We start from the raw sequence: 21,750 nt of genomic DNA on the forward strand, positions 1-21,750 counted from the left end.
ATCACATTGTGCCAGATCTGTCAATCACTGAGACCATATAGTCAAGGGTTTCTGAGAGACTGACACACTACCAAATGCCATCTACTACGATTGATGAACTCGAGCATGGATTTGAAGCACCATGGAATGACGTACCTATATATTTCAAAGCTCATTTTTAGTTCGTGCCCATCGAGGTTAGCGTCATTGTTGCTGCCAGGGATGGCAGTGTTATGTATTAAATTTTGCACTCTGTAAAGCCCCAAAACATCTGCAAATTTAATAATGTATTGCTCCTACTGTGCCATGTTTGCACAATAAGTAAATTTTTGTTATTTGCGAACCTTCCTGGAGCTGCAGTTTTAATGGTCAATAAGTATATAGGATACATATTTTGAAAATATTTAAAATGCTATTCTATCTTCATACTACAGGGTGTCACAAAAGATATGCTACAACTCTTTTGTGCTACAGTGTCAAAGCTAATTAAGATACTCACACCATGTTTGGCTTATGGGGCACACTATCTCACAAAGTTTTTATGCCATTCAGTTAGTTTCAACATGTTCACCTTTGGTGGCACACACAACATTGTCTGTATTCAATTTCTATCCTCACTGGTGCAACATATCCGCATCAGCTGTGCGGTGGCAGCAGTGATCTGGTTTATTCAATCACTGATGTGGTTGGCAGCAGTGATCTGGTTCTTTAAATCATAGATGTGTTTGACAGGCATTTGGTAGACTCTATCCTTGATATAACCCCATAGAAAGAAGTCTATTTGTGTAACTTCAGGTGACCTAGCAGGTCAGGAAATTGAACCATCCATGCCAATTCAGTGCTCTGGAAAGACCTGGTCTAGAGCATATTGCACAGTCTGAGCCCATGCGGCTGTTCACCATCTTGTTGGAAAACAACTGTCTTGGCAGGCAGTCAGTCAGTTGTGTTAACAAAAACAGCTCCAGCTTATCAAGGTAATTGTTAGAATCAACTGTTTCTTTTTTTCTTCTTAGAAAAAAATTATCCTACAATGCTTAACTCATGGCAACTGGAACACACACAAACAAAACTTTGTGAGTTTGTCTATCATGTAAGTCAAACATGGTGTGAATGTCTTAACTAATTTGTGTGCTATAACACATTGAAGTTGTAGGCTTTCCTTTTGGGGCACTAAAAGTATAAAATTTGCAGCACTGATGTACTTATGAGTCTCATGATTTTATATTCTGAAAAGTAACTCACCAGTCTCCATATAAATGAAGCAACCAATGTCACATATAACCAAGACCTGCTCACTGTATCTGTATGTTACTGGCTCTATTTGTCAGATCAAAGGCGATCTTGCCCCTTACATTGCATCTATCCTATCCTTCATTGGAGTGTCTGTGTTAATTGACAGTACATCTTTTCTGTCTTCCTATTATTTTGTGAAAGTAACTTACTTCTTTTTCCTTTTTGTTTGGTAGAAACTCAAAAGAGCTGGATACCTCCTTTATGAGAATGCTGCTGACAGAATAGATTACAAGAAATTTTTTAAAGGTATTGTGTCAAAAGAGATGTTAATTATTATTGTATTAAAAGGATTTTGTTTTGTGCATGTATTCACTATACGTAATTTATGGGTTGTGTGGTGGTTACAGTACTGAATCTTGTGGTAATGTAATGGGACTTCCACCTCACAGTATTGCTTTCATCATATTTCAATTTCTTAAATTTGTCATTACAGACTATATTGTTTCCATTCCCCAATTAAAAGTTTTGTTTTCTGTACTTCACTTCAGTTATTCCCTTTTATGTTGGATGTATCGTCTTATTTTGAGTGCAGCATGTAGATGAAAAAATATGATGAGAAGCAGATTATAAACATTAGCACCAGCATTATCTAGGAAATTGTATGGCTTTTTAAATTACTTAAGTGCCACTAATTTCTCAAGGTGTGATGCAGAAAGTATTGTGCCATTTTATGTTAAAATGTAAAAACTGCAATAACACACAAATACTAAGAACAGTAGCATCATTATTTTGTGTATGTACTACCATGAACTACATTAATATACAACATGCAAACAATTAAAGCTCCTGTTAACATAGAGAGAAAAACTTAGGAATTTTAAAGATCAAAAATTAAAACTTCTAATCATGGTGGTACACATTTGCTCTGCCTATGCTTAAGAAAATGTATTTTATTTGAAAACAGTGAACTATATTTCATGAAGTATGATTATCAGTTTCCTTGTTGTATTTTAGAAACATATTATTACTGGAAAGAACTTGTGGAAAAATCAAATATTCACTGAGTGTTTCATCATTATACATTCTATATAACTGATATGAGAATATAAAACTTTATTTACCTAATATAATGTAGGCTTTCATGACCAAGAAAAATCATTGTCAATATATGAAACAGACATTTGCTCTGATTACGGGAGACATAGTTGGAGGTCAGACAGCAACAGCTTATGTCAGTGGTAGAAATCGGCATGGATGAAGCACAACTGTATGTGTTGTTACAATTCCCAATAGGAAGTAAGAAAGCACCTAACCAGTGATTCACAGTTCATCCCGATGAAATGAGGAACTGTAGGAAAATGGGTATGAGTGAGGACACAAAAAGTATTATTAACATAAGAGTGAAGAGAGACCTACGTGCTAGTGTCAGTAGAGGAACTAAGAGATTGTCAGGGCGAGACTCTTACAATCTGTCAGACTGTGGAAAAGGCATGTGAGGTAGAATCATTCTTGGGGAGAATTGAAGGAGTTGCTGTTTTACCTCCAAAGATGTCAGGGAATAGTTTCATTTATATTGCCTTTTTACCTCTGAAGATGTCTCCCATAATCAAGGGTGAAATTTCAAGGAACACTTTCATATATCGACATGGCTTCTTAGCCCAGAAATTTTAACTGAAATTTACTCACACCTGGGATACAACAACAGGCTGCAACAAAATTCTTACTAAAAAAATATACCACCAGTTAAAATCACATTTGATATTTTTGCTTCATCTTATCTTGTTGCACACTTTACTATTTGTAGAGGCAGTCATCATCAACCTTTTATGTTCAAAATTTGAACTACTCACAACGAAACTAGTGAGCTCATTCCATTCTTATTTTTTTGTTTTTTTTTTGTTGTTGGTGTGATCACAGTATCCAAATGAAATTTCTTGCTTGCTAATGTGTGACCTTCCAGATGTAAGACTGAGTGTTCAAATCCGAAAACAGTTGATATCTAGCATGAACAGTTGACAAGTAATAGATGCCAGTTATCTTCAATCCTTCCTTTAGTGTTCACATGTAGAGAAATACTAAAAGATCATAGTCTTGGTTTGGGTGAGAAGGGGTGACTGAGGGGAGGGAGTAGGAAAGGATGTAGAAGGCAGAGGACACAATCACAGTTAGATCATGGCTGGCATTAAAGGAGTGAAAGAGTGAACATAAATTTTCTCAGTAATAATGCATCTCAGTCCTTCTCCTTAAGGCTTCTTTCAAAGGAAGCTTATTGGATGCACAGTCAAAATGTTTGAATAATTACAAAGTGCTTTGATAATTATCATCCAGGTGGAGACAGTTATGACTGATATTTGCAATTCTTTTCCTGGTGTTTTCATGTTAGTTGAATATTTTTTACAGTGTTAGTGTAAAATATGAATTTTATATGTATTGTACCTGAGCAGTTGAAGTAAATCACCAGTAAGGCCTTTACTGGAGATTTTTGAAGTTGCTCTGCTTTCATCATGTTTATCCCCTAAAGCTAATGTTCAGTGATGTAACAAGAAGTAATTGTCATTGTTATTAATGATCTTCTCAGGGGAATAACAACCAGTTGGCACAGCTTTGAGGCTTGGAAAGCTGTGAGAAATACATTGGTTGTTTACGGTATTTATTTTATTGTAGTTTCAACATCGGATCAAAGCACCATTACCAGTTTAGACTTCTTAGCAAGTCTTCATCAGATCTGTTTAACCACAATTATTATAGCATTTTTAAACTTAGGAAAAATAATCTTTATATAATCATTAGCTGCATTTTAATGGAGAAAATAAAACATATTATTACGTGATTGTACAAATATAATATTTTATTTATTTCTTGCCTTCTCAGTTGTCTATTATTGTTGTCACAATTTGTAAGGTGCTGATATTCTTCATTCCCCTAATTTTTTAAAAATTATATCACTTAATTGCACTGATTCACATAAGAAAGTAACAAGAGAATACATTATGAAATGGGATGCTTCCAAACTCCCACTTCTATTTATGATTGTGAATAAATTAGTCAGTTTCCATATGCAGCTCACTTCCACATTGCACACATTGTGTGTCTGTTACACTCCAGCTCTTGCATATGTTTTTCTTGCATTTCACACATACCGTTTTTGTTTCCTTGTTTTAATGCGTGCCACATATGTATCGAATTCCAGGTTTTGCTTGCTGGTTCTTTGATCTACTCTTCTTTGTGCCTATACTTGGTCAAGAAGGCATGAATTTTCTTGGGACACAATTGAAATAACACTTGTTGGTTCAAATGTTATCAGGCAAAGAGCAAGGTGTTTCAAAAAATTCAAGATCGTTGAATTTGAAAATAATTTTTGCATTTATACCAACGATATAGTAGAAAAGTGGAATTGCTGTGGGAGGAGAACATCTGATCACTCTTGATTTCTTAGTCTGTTGGTACATTATAGTTGTGCTGCGTGTTGTTAATATAAAAAAAATTACCTATTTGTTCTTTTTAGGATCAATCAAGGCCATACTAAAATCGTCTAGAAAACATGTGGAACATATTGTACTTCTGGTTTTATGTGCTTGGAATTCTGTAGGAATTTCCTTCTTATTTTATTTTTTCATGACTCCCAAGAAAGTTAATTGTTTGCTTAGGAGATTTTCAGCCAGCTACTGTAGTAATTGCCAGTTGTGAGATTTCAGTTCGTTTTCTCAATTGTGAGTTGGTGTCACTAATCTTTGTGCAGTGTCATCAGGCTTGTTAGACCAGTAGGGTCCTGGTGTCTACTTGCCAATAAATTTCAGATTTCACGATATAAAATAGAGAGACAGGAATAGAGGAGTCTGTTGATGACATGCTAAGAAATCTGAACTGATAAAGGTTCTATTTGTGAGATGTGAGGCTGAAAAATAAGTAAAAGAATTTGTCACTGGCCTCTTTCCATTTGAGCTGGATGGACATTTGATGGAACTGTGGATTCAAAGACATTCTATGAGAAAAGATTGTGTTGCTCAGTTGGTAAGAGCACTAGCTGTAGGAGCAGATGTCCAGTTTAAAGTACCAGTGTCACCTACAGCTGTTTTTTGCTTTAAGTGCTCCTATAAAAACAGAAAATGTATAGGTACGTCTACTTGAAAATCTCTGTGCTTACAGAGAAGGAAATCGGTTTTATAAAAGACTTCATTGCTGATGTGTGGAATTGTTTGGCTCGTAGCCTGATTCAAGACTTTGAACTTAACACAACTTTAATGGCTTGCATGGAAGTGCCTCAAGTATAACTGTGATGACTGCATATTGAACATAATGTTTGTGTTGTTGAAAATAAAACAATGAAAATCCAGAATGGAATGTAACAATACGAGAGAAGGAAAGTTGCCTCTCACCATACAGCAGAGATGCTGAGCCGCGATAAGCACAATAAAAAGATTCACTCAATCATAGCTTTCGGCCATTAAGGCCTTTGTCAGCAATATACGAGGGTCAGTCATAAAGTAATGCCTCCTATTTTTTTTTCTATGTTTAATTGTCAGGAAATTTAAATGCAATTACATAGGTTGAAAACCACAATATTGAGGATCATTTTGTCATTTTTCAATGTAATCTCCGCCCATCTCTACAGTTTTGGTCCATCTTTGAACAAGGGCATGTATCCCAGCACGGTAAAAATCACAGCTCTGCTTCCTAAGCCATTGACGCACGGATGTTTTGACGGCCTCCTCATCTTCAAAATGAATCCCACGATGAGCTTCTTTTAGTGGCCCGAACAGATGGAAGTCTGATGGTGCCAGGTCAGGGCTGTATGGGGGATGAGGCAAAACTTCCCATCCAATTTTGACAATCTCGTCAGAGGTGTGACGACTGGTGTGTGGTCTTGCATTGTCATGCAAAAGAAGAACATCTGCCATTGATTTTGTTGGGCGAACTCGCTGAAGACGTGCTTTAAGTTTGTTGAGGGTTGTGACGTATTGAACAGAATTTATTGTGCATCCCTGCTCCAAAAAATCAACCAGAATCACACCCTCTGTATCCCAGAAAACTGTTGCCATAACGTTCCCTGCCGATCGCACAGTTTTGAATTTTTTCTTCCTCGGCGAGCTTGTGTGACGCCACTCCATTGACTGCCTCTTTGATTCGGGTTCAAAAAAATGCACCCATGTTTCGTCCCCGGTCACAATTTTTTTCAGAAACTCATCTCCCTCCAAACGGAAGCGCTGCAAGTGTTGGGAGGCTATTGTTTTCCTTGCCTCTTTATTCTGATTGGTTAACATTCTTGGAACCCACCGTGCACAAACTTTTGAGTACCCCAATTGTTTAATAATCGTGATCACACTGCCTTTACTAAGAGAAATAATGCGACACACTTCATCTGCAGTCACCCGACGGTCACCACGAATGATGTCATCAACTTGCTGAATGTTGTGTGGAGTCACTGCACTCACCGGCCTGCCGCTCCGCTTTTCGTCAGTCAACGGTGTTTGCCCTTCAGCTTCCTTACAACGACGAACCCAGCGTCTAACAGTGCTGACATCCACTGTCACAACACCATACACCTTCTTCAGTCTTTCATGAATGCGTATGGGCGTTTCACCTTCTGCATTCAAGAAATCAATCACACAACGCTGTCTCAAACGAACATCGATGTCGGCCATCTTACAAACTTCTGCTGTGCTGCCACCTGTTGACACAGAAAGTTACTACTGCAGTGGATTGCAGAAGAAGGTTTGAGGAATGGCGCCAAATTCAAATTTTTCACTTAACTTAATTTCTTTAAGTAGAAAAAAATTGGGAGGCATTACTTTTTGACCGACCCTCGTATATTCAGCTGTCTGAGACTACAGATCTGTGTGCAAGTTGTGCTTGTGTGTGTGTGTGTGTGTGTGTGTGTGCGTGTGTGCGTGCGTGCGTGCGTGTGTCTACTGCTGACAAAGGCCTTAATGGCCGAAATCTATGATTGTGTGAATCTTTTTATTGTGCCTATCGCGGCTCAGCATCTCTGCTGTTTGGTGAGAGACAACTTTCCTTCTCTTGTATTGTTGTTGAAAATAATCAGATAGGAAGAGGAGGATGGGAACTTAGTGGTGGCACATAATAAAATCCTTTAGATGACTGTGACCAGCTGATATGGTGCAGTGGTTAAGACACGAGATCCTTATTTGGAAGGGCTGTGATTGAAATCCCTGTCCAGGCATGCTGTTTTATATTTTCCTTCATTTATCTAAATTGCTTGAGGCCGTTTATAGGATGCTTCATTTCAAAGGACACAACTGATTTGTTTCTCAAATCCAAGTTTGTGCTTTGTTAATAACTAGCTCATTGCCGTTGGGACAGTAAGCATTGTTCTTCATGTAGATGGTGTGGCCATGGCTGGGTGAGCATGGAAAACGTGGAGTTCCTGATGTGGGAGTTGGTCTGTGCCACCACTTTGTTATAAAAAGTTATAATGGAACATTTGTAAAAAAATCTCCATTTTTTTTATTTCCAAAAAGTTGTAGAAGACTTTGCTATGCAAGCATTTTGAGAAATTGTACCGTTTTATGGATCTTGATCCAAGCCATTAGTGCGCTACAGACCAGCAAATTTGGGGCATTCCCTATTGTTGTTGCAATGCTGTATTACTCGTGCATTCCTTGTAGACATGAGTCACGATGGCTTATGGGGGCACCTGTATCAATACATCTCAAAGGTACTCAACTGGCACCAACAGCTTTCTCTCGCTGCCAATCTAACCCGGCTTCATTAGCAGTCGAGCCTGAGTTAGCACGTCTTCTATCTTTGTACGTGACGGCAGATATTACTTGTGGACATGCAGAAATATTAAATAAAACTTAGCACACCAAAGGCAATTTGATGATGTGCAATGCCAGTGCACTCTGTAAGGTCAATCGCAAACCAAAACAAGCACATATCAATCTGAGGTTGTACACTGCGTTGAGATTGATCTGCCATCAACCACTGCACTGAATGTCTTCCAAGAGTGTGTGATTAGTAAGCAGTCAACTATAGTATGGGAGAAGTTACATCCTGAGACCTTTCAGCTCCAGAAATAGAACCAAAATAACTTGTTGAATAATAAATTGTTGGAGTGACTGAAGACAAGTGCTTGATGAAACAAGTAAATGGAGAACTCAGTGCCATTGTACTGTTAACAGCTTTTAACAGTCTGTAGTTCTCTACTTCATTAAGTGTGCGTTATATAATACATATACTTTATTCCCCCCCCCCCCCCCCCCCTCCCCCCGCCAATGAACCATTTACCTCATCATTGGTAGGATGGCTTGCATGCCTCAATGATACAGATACCCTTGGTGTATGTGCAACCACAGCAGAGGAGGTATCTGTTGAGAGGCCAGACAAATGTGTTGTTCCTGAAGAGGGGCAGCAGTCGTTGCAGGGGCAACAGTCTGAATAATTAACTGATCTGGCCTTGTGCCATCAGTCAAAATGGCCTTGCTGGGCTGGTACTGTGAATCGTTGGAACCAAGGGGAAGCTACAGCCATAATTTTTCCTGAGGGTATTCAGCCCTGCTATATGGTAGAATGATGATGGCATCCTCTTGGGTTGAATATTCTGGAGGTAAAATAGTCTGCAGGGACCACGCAGGAGGTGAGGTGCCATGAACATCTATAGTGAATACAATATCCATAGCCAAGAGACATGCAAAGCCCACACTCACCACAATAGTAAAAGTTAGTATCCCATCTAGCTCCACAAATGAAGAAGAGATTGAAGATATGTATGACAAGGTAACAGAAAGTATACAGATAGTTCAGAGAGATGAAATTTTAATTGTGATTGTGGACTGGAATTCGATAGTAGGAAAAAGAAGAGAAGGAAAAATAGCAGGTGAATATGGATTAGGGAAAAGGAAAGCAAGAGTAAGCTGCCTTATATAATTTAACAAAGAGCATAATTTCATCATCACTAACACTTTGTCTGAGGTTCATGAAAGAAGTTTGTACACATGCAAGAGACCTGAGTCACTAAAAGATTTCAGATTGATTATGTAATGGGAAGACGGATTTCAAAATCAGATTTTAAACTGTAAGACATTTCCAATGGGAGATGTGGACTCTGATCACAATTTATTGGTTATGAGCTGTAGATTAAAACTGAAGGCATTGCAAAAAGGTTGGAAATTAAGATGATGTGATCTAGATAAGTTGAAAGAACCACCAGTTGTTGAGTGTCGGAGGGAGCATTGGACAACGGTTGACTAGAACAGGGGCAAGGAATACAGAAGACAAATGGGTAGCTTTGAGAGATGAAATAGTGAAGGCAGCAGAGGGTCAAATAGATAAGAAGACAAGGCATTGTAGAAATCCTTGGATAACATGAGATATTTACTTTAATTGATGAACTGTGAAAATATATATAAATGCACAAAGTGAAGTAGGAGAAAGGGAATAAAAACATCTAAAAAATGAGATTGATAGGAAGTGCAAAATGGCGAGGAGGAGTGGCTAGAGGAAAGATCTAAGGATTTAGAAGCATATATCGCTATTGGAAAGATAGATTCTGAATAAAGGAAAATTAAAAATGCTTTGAAGAAGCTGTACGGATGTCAAAACGACAGATGGAAAACCAGTCTTGAAAGGTGGAAGGAGTATATAAAGGGTCTATACAAGGGAGATCAGCTTGAAGGCAATATTATAGAACTGGAAGGGGACATAGATGAAGGTGAGAGAACTGAAAGAGCTGAAGTGAAACAAGACCCCAGGAGTAGATGACATGACATTCTGCCGGAACTACTAATAGCATTGGGTGAACCATCCATGACAAAACTCTTCCATCTGGTGTTAAAGATGTATAAGACATACTTCCAAAGAAATCACATGCTGACAAGTGTGAATATTACCAAACTATCAGCTTGATAACTTGTGGTTGTGAAATATTAACACGAATTCTTTACAGAAGAATGTAGAAGCCAGCATTGAGGCAGGTAAGTTTGGATTCCAGAGAATTGTACGAACATGCAAGTCAGTACTACCTCTACAGCCTCTCTTTGAAAATACGTTAAGGAAACGCAAACCTATGCTTATGGCATTTGTAGACTTAAAAAATAGCTTTTGACAATGTTGACTGGAGTACTCACTTTGAAATTCTGAAGGTAGCACGGGTAAGATACAGGGAGAGACTAAGTGTACAGAAACCAGACAGCAGTTTGGAGAGTCTAGGGGTGTGAAAGGGAAGCAGTGGTTGAGAAGGGAGTGGGACAGGGTTGTAGCCTATCCTGGATGTTTTTCACTCTTTACATTGAGTAGTCAGTAAAAGAAACGAAAAAGAAATATAAGAGTACAAATTGAAGTTCAAGGAAAGAAACAAAAACTTTGAGGTTTGTTATTCTGTCTGAGACAGCAAAGGACTTGAGAGTAGTTGGACAGAGGGGAGTTGAATGGAATGGGCAGTGTGTTGAAAAGAGGATAGAAGATGAACATCAACAAAAGCAAAACAACGATAATGGAATGTAGTTGAATTAAATCAGGTGATACTGAGGGAATTAAATTAGGAAACGAATCACTTAAAGTAGTAGATGTGTTTTGTTATTTGGGCAGCAAAATAACTGAAGATGGGCGAAGTAGAGAGAATATAAAATGTAGACTGGCAGTGGCAAAGAAGAAGGAAGAAATTTATTAACATGAAACATAGACTTAAGTGTTGGAAGTCTTTCCTAAAAGTATCTGTGTGGAGTGTAGCCATGTATGGAAGCGAAACATGGATAATAAACAGTTTAGACAACAACAGAATAGAAGCTTTTGAAGTATGGTGATACAGAAGAATGCTGAAGACGAGATGGCTAGATCACATAAATAATGAGGAGATACTGAATAGAATTGTGGAGAAAAGAAATTTGTGGCACAGCCTGACTAGAAGAAGGGCTCAGTTGATAGGACATGTTTTGAGGCATCAGTTTAGTATTGGAGGAAAGTGAGGGGGGGGGGGGGGGGTAAAAATTGTAGAGGGAGACCAAGAGATGAATACAGTAAGCAGATTCAGAAGGATATAGGTTGCAGCAGTCATTCGGTGTTGAGGAGACTTGCACAAGGTAGAGTAGGATAGAGAGCTGCAACAAACCAGTCTTCAGCCTGAACTGCAACTACAACATTACTTCTTTATATTTTTCGCCATGCCCTTGAAAGGCTGTGATTTTTTTCACAGTGTGTCCCATAATTTCTGTTAGGAAAACTCTTGAATAACATACTCGTTTCTTTCATTTTAATAAATTGTATATTGACAATAACCATATACATCATAGAATGTATAGTATCTCTCAACATAAATATCGGACATAGTCTGTACACAGAACAAATGAATCTGAATGTAAGATTTCATTTGTTGCTCTTCTCACATCATTTACATTATGAAATTGTATATATTCTTAGGGGTTCTGCACCTCTTCAGAGTAGATCAGCAACTCAATTAGCCTCGGAAATTATATATACATGCATCAGCAGATACCTCTGTCATGTCCCTTCTCACATAGGTGCATTGTCCCTCAGCATGATAAAGCCACAAGCAAATAAAATATTGGATTTGAACAATATTTGTGATCTAACATAAAATATCTTTTTATTCATGAGTATTGTAGGTCGTTAAGATGATGTAGGTATACTCCCCTTGGGTGGTATGTAACACTACAATAGTGTAAGAATTTTAGAGTATGGTGGTGTTTGGCAAAGTGAAAGGGGAGGGGGCGTGAAGTTTGTGGTAAGTGTGATCACATATCTGATTCAATATATATTCTCACAATTCTGTAATAAGAGAGGCATGGAAAGAGCTCAATGCAGTATAGTCCCATCACTTACCAATTCATTTGATACTGTGTTCAAACAACAAACCCTCGAACATGGTGCTTTGAAAAAGGCATTAACTGAAGTTGCAAATTATAGTGGTTGGGGAGAGATAACATGGATCATCCAGAGCTGCAGCAATTATCGTTTAGCCGCACCAGAAATTGTCTGCTCAGAAACGTGCACAGGCATAGATCCATGTGTGTTAAGAACGTTATGGCAGTTCTGGAACATTGAATAAATATCAATTCCTTTTAGTTTTGGTGTGTGGTTTAGTAGTTACTTTTTCTCTCCAATGGTTTAGTAGTTACTTTTTCTCTCCAATGATGCACATCAATACCTGCGTGGCTGTGGTGGTTATTCTGTCTTTGTGTTGACTTTGTCTCCAAGGAGGTCCATATAAAAATGCAAGTCCTAACACAAAACTGAGAGCGCAGTTGGATGCGTCTTTCTTGCACCAGCTGAAAAGACCACCAGACACCGAGCTCAGCAGAAAAAAATTAGGTGCCTAAAATAGTTGCTATTTTAAGCTTCAATTTCCTGTTAGCTTACTGAAATGATCACACCTCCCTATGATATCCTTGCCATGTGGGAATGGTGTGAATATTTATTTATATGTGTAGGTCATTCAAAGAACCTACACAACTGCACCCCCTGCTGGGTGCTGGTGTGATACATATTACTGGACATCATTGCTTGGAACTCTTGGCCTATGACCAAGTTTACCTTGTTTACTCCCAAAACGTGTCACACACACACACACACACACACACACACACACACACACACACACACACACACATATATATATATATATATATATATATATATATATATATATATATATATATATATATATGTTGCGGTCTTCAGTCCAGAGACTGGTTTGATGCAGCTCTCCATGCTACTCTTATCCTGTGCAAGCTTCATCACCTCCCAGTACCTACTGCAACCTACATCCTTCTGAATCTGTTTAGTGTAGTCATCTCTTGCTCTCCCTCTACAATTTTTATCCCCCGTGCTGCCCTCCTATACAATATTCCACGTGGGAAAAATATATAAAAAACAAAGATGCTGTAACTTACCAAATGAGAAAGTGCTGGCATGTTGATACACACAATAAAAAACACACAAACACACACACAAATATTCAAGCTTTCGCAACCAAAGTTTGCTTCATCAGCCATTTCAATCCCGGGAGGTAAGTCTTTCCACTTCCGGTATTGGAATGACTCATTACCCTCCCCCTTAAAACCCACATACTTTCATCTTTCCCTCTCCTTCCCTCTTTCCTGATGAAGCAACCTTGGATTGCGAAAGCTTGAATGTGTGTGTGTGTGTGTGTGTGTGTGTGTGTGTGTGTGTGTGTGTGTGTGTGTTTATTGTGTCATATCAACATCTACATCTACATCTACATCTGTACTCCGCGAGCCACCTTACGGTGTGTGGCGGAGGGTACTTATTGTACCACTATCTGATCCCCCCTTCCCTGTTCCATTCACGAATTGTGCGTGGGAAGAACGACTGCTTGTAAGTCTCCGTATTTGCTCTAATTTCTCGGATCTTTTCGTTGTGATCATTACGCGAGATATATGTGGGCGGTAGTAATATGTTGCCCATCTCTTCCCGGAATGTGCTCTCTCGTAATTTCGATAATAAACCTCTCCGTATTGCGTAACGCCTTTCTTGAAGTGTCCGCCACTGGAGCTTGTTCAGCATCTCCGTAACGCTCTCGCGCTGACTAAATGTCCCCATGACGAATCGCGCTGCTTTTCGCTGGATCATGTCTATCTCTTCTATTAATCCAACCTGGTAAGGGTCCCATACTGATGAGCAATACTCAAGAATCGGACGAACAAGCGTTTTGTAAGCTACTTCTTTCGTCGATGAGTCACATTTTCTTAGAATTCTTCCTATGAATCTCAACCTGGCGCCTGCTTTTCCCACTATTTGTTTTATGTGATCATTCCACTTCAGATCGCTCCGGATAGTAACTCCTAAGTATTTTACGGTCGTTACCGCTTCCAATGATTTACCACCTATGGCATAATCGTACTGGAATGGATTTCTGCCCCTATGTATGCGCATTATATTACATTTATCTACGTTTAGGGAAAGCTGCCAGCTGTCGCACCATGCATTAATCCTCTGCAGGTCCTCCTGGAGTACGTACGAGTCTTCTGATGTTGCTACTTTCTTGTAGACAACCGTGTCATCTGCAAATAGCCTCCGGAGCTACCGATGTTGTCAACTAAGTCATTTATGTATATTGTAAACAATAAAGGTCCTATCACGCTTCCCTGCGGTACTCCCGAAATTACCTCTACATCTGCAGATTTTGAACCGTTAAGAATGACATGTTGTGTTCTTTCTTCTAGGAAATCCTGAATCCAATCACAAACCTGGTCCGATATTCCGTAAGCTCGTATTTTTTTCACTAAACGTAAGTGCGGAACCGTATCAAATGCCTTCCTGAAGTCCAGGAATACGGCATCAATCTGCTCGCCAGTGTCTACGGCACTGTGAATTTCTTGGGCAAATAGGCCGAGCTGAGTTTCACATGATCTCTGTTTGCGGAATCCATGTTGGTTATGATGAAGGAGATTTGTATTATCTAAGAACGTCATAATACGAGAACACAAAACATGTTCCATTATTCTACAACAGATTGACGTAAGCGAAATAGGCCTATAATTATTCGCATCTGATTTATGACCCTTCTTGAAAATGGGAACGACCTGCGCTTTCTTCCAGTCGCTAGGTACTTTACGTTCTTCCAGCGATCTACGATAAATTGCTGATAGAAAGGGGGCAAGTTCTTTAGCATAATCACTGTAGAATCTTAAGGGTATCTCGTCTGGTCCGGATGCTTTTCCGCTACTAAGTGATAGCAGTTGTTTTTCAATTCCGATATCGTTTATTTCAATATTTTCCATTTTGGCGTCCGTGCGACGGCTGAAGTCAGGGACCGTGTTACGATTTTCCGCAGTGAAACAGTTTCGGAACACTGAATTCAGTATATGCCAGCACTTTCTCGTTCGGTAAGTTACAGCATCTTTGTTTTTTATGTTGTTATTACTACTACTACTATTACTACTGCTACTACTACTACTACTACTACTACTACTACTACTTCTTACAAAAAGTTTTTTAAAGGTTGTTTCAACAGGTGCATTTGAATGCAGAGTCTGTAGTTTTATTGTTGGACTCTAACCACTACATTGTCCAGGAGTGTGCAACCGTTTCACTTGTTTACCCAAAGTCAATAAAAGTGTTCATACCATTGCTACAATGTGGTGTGCTGAGGCTTGTTGATAGTGCAACCATTGATGCTGTGGCGAGGAGGTTCATCATTTATGGCCCAGGCATGTGCTCCTGTCGTAATCCACATGTTTCAGTGATTGAACCAGACTCATTCTTTAGCATCCGGAATACACTTGAATGGGTTCAAGGTACATCTGCAATACCTTGATGGCCTTGGGAGAGCCAGTCCTGACAAAACTCTACAATCTGGTGAGCAAGATGTATGAAACAGGCAAAATACCCTCAGACTTCAAGAAGAATATAATAATTCCAATCCCAAAGAAAGCAGGTGTTGACAGATGTGAAAATTACCGAACTATCAGTTTAATAAGTCACAGCTGCAAAATACTAACGCGAATTCTTTACAGACGAATGGAAAAACTGGTAGAAGCCGACCTCGGGGAAGATCAGTTTGGATTCCGTGGAAATGTTGGAACACGTGAGGCAATACTGACCCTACGACTTATCTTAGAAGCTAGATTAAGGAAGGGCAAACCTACGTTTCTAGCATTTGTAGACTTAGAGAAAACTTTTGACAATGTTGATTGGAATACTCTCTTTCAAATTCTGAAGGTGGCAGGGGTAAAATACAGGGAGCGAAAGGCTATTTACAATTTGTGCAGAAACCAGATGGCAGTTATAAGAGTCGAGGCGTATGAAAGGGAAGCAGTGGTTGGGAAGGGAGTGAGACAGGGTTGTAGTCTCTCCCCGATGTTATTCAATCTGTGTATTGAGCAAGCAGTGAAGGAAACAAAATGGAGAAGAAATAAAAACTTTGAGGTTCGCCGATGACATTGTAATTCTGTCAGAGACAGCAAAGGACTTGGAAGAGCAGTTGAATGGAATGGATAGTGTCTTGAAAGGAGGATATGAGATGAACATCAACAAAAGCAAAATGAGGATAATGGAATGTAGTCACATTAAGTCGGGTGATGCTGAGGGAATTAGATTAGGAAATGAGACACTTAAAGTAGTAGATGAGTTTTGCTATTTGGGGAGCAACATAAGTGATGATGGTCGAAGTAGAGAGGGTATAAAATGTAGACTGGCAATGGGAAGGAAAGCGTTTCTGAAGAAGAGAAGTTTGTTAACATCGAGTATAGATTTAAGTGTCAGGAAGTCATTTTTGAAACTATTTGTATGGAGTGTAGCCATGTATGGAAGTGAAACATGGACGATAAATAGTTTGGACAAGAAGAGAATAGAAGCTTTTGAAATGTGGTGCTACAGAAGAATGCTGAAGAGTAGATGGGTAGATCACATAACTAATGAGGCAGTATTGAATAGGATTGGGGAGAAGAGAAGTTTGTGGCACAACTTGACTAGAAGAAGGGATCGGTTGGTAGGACATGCTCTGAGGCATCAAGGGATCACCAATTTAGTATTGGAGGGCAGCTTGGAGGGTAAAAATCATAGAGGGAGACCAAGAGATGAATACACTAAGCAGATTCAGAAGGATGTAGGTTGCGGTAGGTACTGGGAGATGAAGCAGCTTGCACGGGATAGAGTAGCATGGAGAGCTGCATCAAACCAGTCTCAGGACTGAAGACCACAACAACAACAACAACAACAACAACTGCAATACCTTTATTCGTTTCCATACCTTCTCTGTGGTAGAACATCATGTTGATACCAAAGTCCACCGAATCCATGTTCGTTACTCCCCAGTACCGGGATAAATTTTTTTATGGGAACACACACAGAATTACAGGTTTCATACCTTCACAAAAATTTCATAGCACATTTACAGTTAATAGTTCGCATATGTAGTCCTGGAAAACCTATTCAGCTTTATGTTGCATCATGGTTTTTACATTTCATCATTGTTACAATAATCTGACATTTAAAATATGTTGACACACTGGGTTTGCATATTTCTTACTCTGTACATATATATATATTTTAATATGGCATACACATTTCTTTACATAAAATTGTACAAAAATTTGCATAAACACTGTACAGAAATTATACGTACAGTTCTTGTGATTTTATGCCACGCAACATCTTTCAGTTTTTACGTTGTCATTTTTATCACATTTTTCTCCTAGGCATATCCATTTGAATGTTCATTTGTGAGGAATCTGTATTAATAGTCTCATCTTACTTTAACATTATACAGGTTCTCGTTTTATCAACTTCATTTTCCAGCATTGACAAAATATTTGCATACAACATTATTACATGATGGGCTTAAGTTTTGTGTTCATATACCACACATAACATGACTATCCATCGACAGATGTGGAGGAAGGAAAGCTTCATAACATAAAATCATGATAAGCGTACATAACAACATTTAGCTACGCTTCTGACAAGTTTACTAAGTTGTGCCTGCTGGAAATGTTATGGGCAGGAAGCAGCATTCATTTTTACTCAACCACTACAGTCCTTCATTCATCATGAGAGAACTAATGAGTACATCATTTCATGACTACCGATGCATGTCAGTCCACATACTTCTTCTTTACTATCTACTGAAACCTTCTGGCAGTGAAATATTGTGTTATACAATGTTTCTTCATTGACTGTAAACAGCGTACTTCAGTGTTGGTGACTTGTACTCCTTTTGCTACATGATATCACCCTTGTGTATTCTGTTGTGCATGAATTTGTCCCTTCGAGAATTGTACCAATGAACAAGTGTAAAACGATGTTGAGACCACTTGTGTTCGTGTGCAAATGTACTGTAATAACTCTTGCTTGGCGCTCTTCTGTCATGTGGATTTGTAATGCTTGGTCTGACCACTTTTCATTTGGTAGCACAAGATCTAAGTGCAACATTTCTATACATCTGGTGTACTGCAGATCTTTTGTGCACACATTCAAACCATCACTCTCTCACACATGTTTATATATATGATTATTTATTTTTGGTGTGGCCCTTATGCTTTGGTACCAAACACCTAACTATTGTGTTCCATATTTTACCCAGGATGTGGTTCTGCATCATTCACTGGAAAGACACTTAAATACTAACTTAAATGCATAGTTGCTTGCTGGCTACTAATGCATCACACTTTCAGTATTCATATATTCAATTTCTATCAACACGCAGTTCATTCTTTACCGAGTTATGAGTTGTAAGAGTGCACGTGTTTGTACTGCGGTTGTCACTTTGACTTACCTTATTGCACCTGTAAAGAAAAGTGTTGTCTTATGCGGAGCACAATCCTCTCTCTTGTAATATATTCAAGACTTTATTTATATTGCTTCATTCTTCATGTAAATATCCCCTTTCATGTAGGCGGTGAATAGCCACTTGTATAAATGCAAATAAGTTGGACATAGTATCATAGTGTGTAGCTAGTTTTCTGTAGTTGTTTACTTCATCCTCTGTCTATATATATTCCTTAGCTTAGTGCCTCCTAATTTCTTAATCTTAGTTTAGTTTTGTAGCTTTGACGTTTTATTTTCTTACTAGTCAACTCATATTGCAAGGTTTCTCAAAGTTTAGATTGCTTAACATTTCTTTGCTAAGCTGTGATTGTCATCTGGCAGAGATCCATTAGCTTAAGCTGTGCTGTGTACATGCGCGTAGTGAAATCTTCCCTTAATTCTAAACATCAATCTTAGTAAGCATATTCAAATGGACAGTATGTCATCTCTTATATACACTTACATGCATTCCTCCAAGCTGTGCTTCATCAGCGTCAAATTCTGTTTAGTGCACAAATTCATGTAAATCTTTGTGTGGTAAGAACCCTTTTTCCTCACCACTGTTTAAGTATACTAACTTATAGACTCCCGAGTGAGGAATTTTTGGTATAACAAATGGCCATGTGTACAGCAGTTGCAACTTGCGATTCAGTTTACCATACTTTTTCCGTAACTAGGGGTGATCTTTCTGTAAAAGATTCAGTAGAGCATCACTGTTTAAAAGCTGCTGTGGTATAAATTTACTGAAGGAAAAACACTAAGCCAAGATATCCCTTCAGTGTTTCTTATTTTGGGGTACAGATTAGTGTCTGATAGCATTGAGCTTCTTAGGGTCTGGAAATATGCCTTGAGGTGAGGTTATGTGTCCAAGGAATTTAACCCTTTCTGTGCCAAAATGTGACTTCATTAGATTGGCTGTGACTCTGTATTCTGAAAACCTGTACAAGGCTTGAGCCAAGAGCCTCAAGTGTTCTGACATTTTGGGGTAGCCATCAATAAATCAACATAGGCAATTACTCTACTTAACAATTGAGGTTCTAAGACTTGATCTAAAGCAGGAATAAATAGGCCTGCGCTGACATTCTAGCCGTAAAGGACAACACAGAACTCGTAGCTTCTGACTCCACATACAAAGGCAGTGTACTTACAGCTATCTTCATGTAGGGCAGTTTTGCCAGCTAGAGGCTCAGAGATCTGTTACGCTGAGGGGCTTAACGTTAAGGAGTTTTAGAAGTTTTTCTTCTTGGTTACTCAGCAGCATCTTGACAGGCACAACAATTTTATTAATTCGTCGTGCATCAAGCACAAGGCACACACTACCACCTGATTTGCTAATGGCCAAAATGGGGCGACCGTATGGTGATGAGGATGGTTGTATTATTTCCCAGTTTAGCATTCTATTGATCTCTTTACTCGCAGCCTCCTCCTTGACCCATGGAATGGGGTAAGATGAAAAGCAGAAGGTTTCATTTGGTTACACCTCTGTTTTGTATTTGTATCGATTGATTATACCAGGGTGTCATCTGAAAACCTAAGCATACAGTATTAAAAGGTTCTGCAGTTCTTCTTTTTGTTCTTCTGTAAGACAGGCTGACTCGGTCACCTCAGCACACACGATCTCGGGGCCTATTTCCTCTTCCTGTGATTGCTCAATTCCCTGTGTGTTTACAAACACGGCGGTTGGATAGAATAATTATATTTGAACATCAGAAGTGTGTTTTGGTTTGCTTTCTCTGGCGTTTGACCTGAATAGGTCTACTGAATGTTGTGGGTTGTTCACAATGAAGTGACACTTCCCCTTAACAATGTCAGTTTGTGCTTGGTACTTCCAAAAGGTGTTATTGCCTATAAGGCAGTTAACTATTAACCTTTCCACCACAAGAAAATGCATTGTAAAGAGAAGCTATCAGTTTGAACAGGAATCCCTGCCTGCAACTGTATGCCTTTAGACTTACCTCCTACAATTTTTTGTATTTTACAATTTTGGACTGGAAGTGTCTGTATGTGTCCTCATTTTTGTAATTGCTCAGACCAACCCTGTAAAATTATATTAATGGTAGCTCCAGTGTCCAGTACTATGGGTACCCTTAAACCAAGTAGTTGTGCAGTGATTGCTGCCTGTACTGTGTCTTCATTTTCATCCTCACAGATGGTAATATCTTCCTGATACAGGTCATCTTTGATATAACCACAGTTTCCGTATCTTAAGCTTTTAACTAGTTCCATGCCCCCATCCCTATTACTGGTCATTGAACAGGGGCCTATCGAGACCAGTTAGTTTTCCGAATTACTGAGCACTGACCACCTCACACCATGCATCTGGTTTCGCCAGTTAGTGTCTTGTGTGGCTCTCAACTCAAAATTTCGTTGTCCCTGGCCACTAATCAAAACATAATTTTGATTGTACGAATTATAGTCCGGCTGCAGCAGATTATTTTGATGCCCAGTTGCGTTCTGCCCTTGTCAGTGTCTGTTCAGGTCATTGCTCCAGGTTGGCAGCATATTGTTCATCTGCTGACAGTAACCTCTCTGGCCATTAAATCATGACCGATTCAGACCTGGGTTATTTTTGTACCCTCACTTGACTTTTTGTCCCTTTCCATTACCAAATTGGTTCCTGTTGGTATTGCTGAGGGGGATATGGCTGCCAACCATGTGGGCTGTTATTGCCATTCCCACTGTGTTGTTCGTTAGTTCTTGTGGGGGTCTGCCTGCATGCCTTCACTTTGTGGTTGCGAAGGTCTCTCTTCGTAGATAAGATCAATGGAATTGAGAGATTCTCTATATTGTGCTCAGGAGTGATGATTGACAGCTGGTAGCTGGCTTTTCAAAAATTTTAGTAAATCCATGTGTGGTGGTGGGATTGTCCATTAACAGGTTTCATTTAGATATTCCTTGAAGTATGTTCTACACCCTCCTTGGTTACAGCTGAATGGCGCAGGGTTATACATTTCGCACCACATTCTTTCTTCTATTGCGGTGGACCAGAACTTGTCTAGGAATGCCTTTTCAAGCTGTCCATAGGTGTGACATTTTTCTGCCATCTCAGTAGCCTAGAGCGCAACATAACCCTGTGTATAACCTACTACAAAATGTATCTTCTGCACTTCAGGCCAACATTCCGGAAAGCTCTTATGAACCCAACTGCCTTCATTCACAGGCAAAGTAGAAAGGCATGCATCACTGTCTTGTTGCCAGTGTGGCATTGTTTTGATGTATTGGATCGTATTCTGAATACCTCTGCACAACAGGGACAGAAGTCGGCAGTGCCTGCTGTATGTTATAATTGTGATC

At 39.1% G+C, this 21,750-nt stretch overlaps 1 protein-coding gene across 1 annotated transcript in view; it reads left to right on the plus strand.

Annotated features, from left to right (window-relative positions):
* The window catches only part of LOC126457071 (ubiquinol-cytochrome-c reductase complex assembly factor 1), a 153,652-nt gene that overhangs the window by 108,759 nt on the left and 23,143 nt on the right, over nucleotides 1-21,750 (plus strand). Inside the window, exon 3 of the mRNA XM_050093071.1 lies at nucleotides 1,446-1,518. Coding sequence (XP_049949028.1) covers nucleotides 1,446-1,518 — 73 coding nt within the window. The remainder of the gene's footprint in view (nucleotides 1-1,445; nucleotides 1,519-21,750) is intronic.

The sequence above is a fragment of the Schistocerca serialis genome, chromosome 2, assembly GCF_023864345.2.
Source record: "Schistocerca serialis cubense isolate TAMUIC-IGC-003099 chromosome 2, iqSchSeri2.2, whole genome shotgun sequence".
Lineage (NCBI taxonomy): Eukaryota > Metazoa > Arthropoda > Insecta > Orthoptera > Acrididae > Schistocerca > Schistocerca serialis.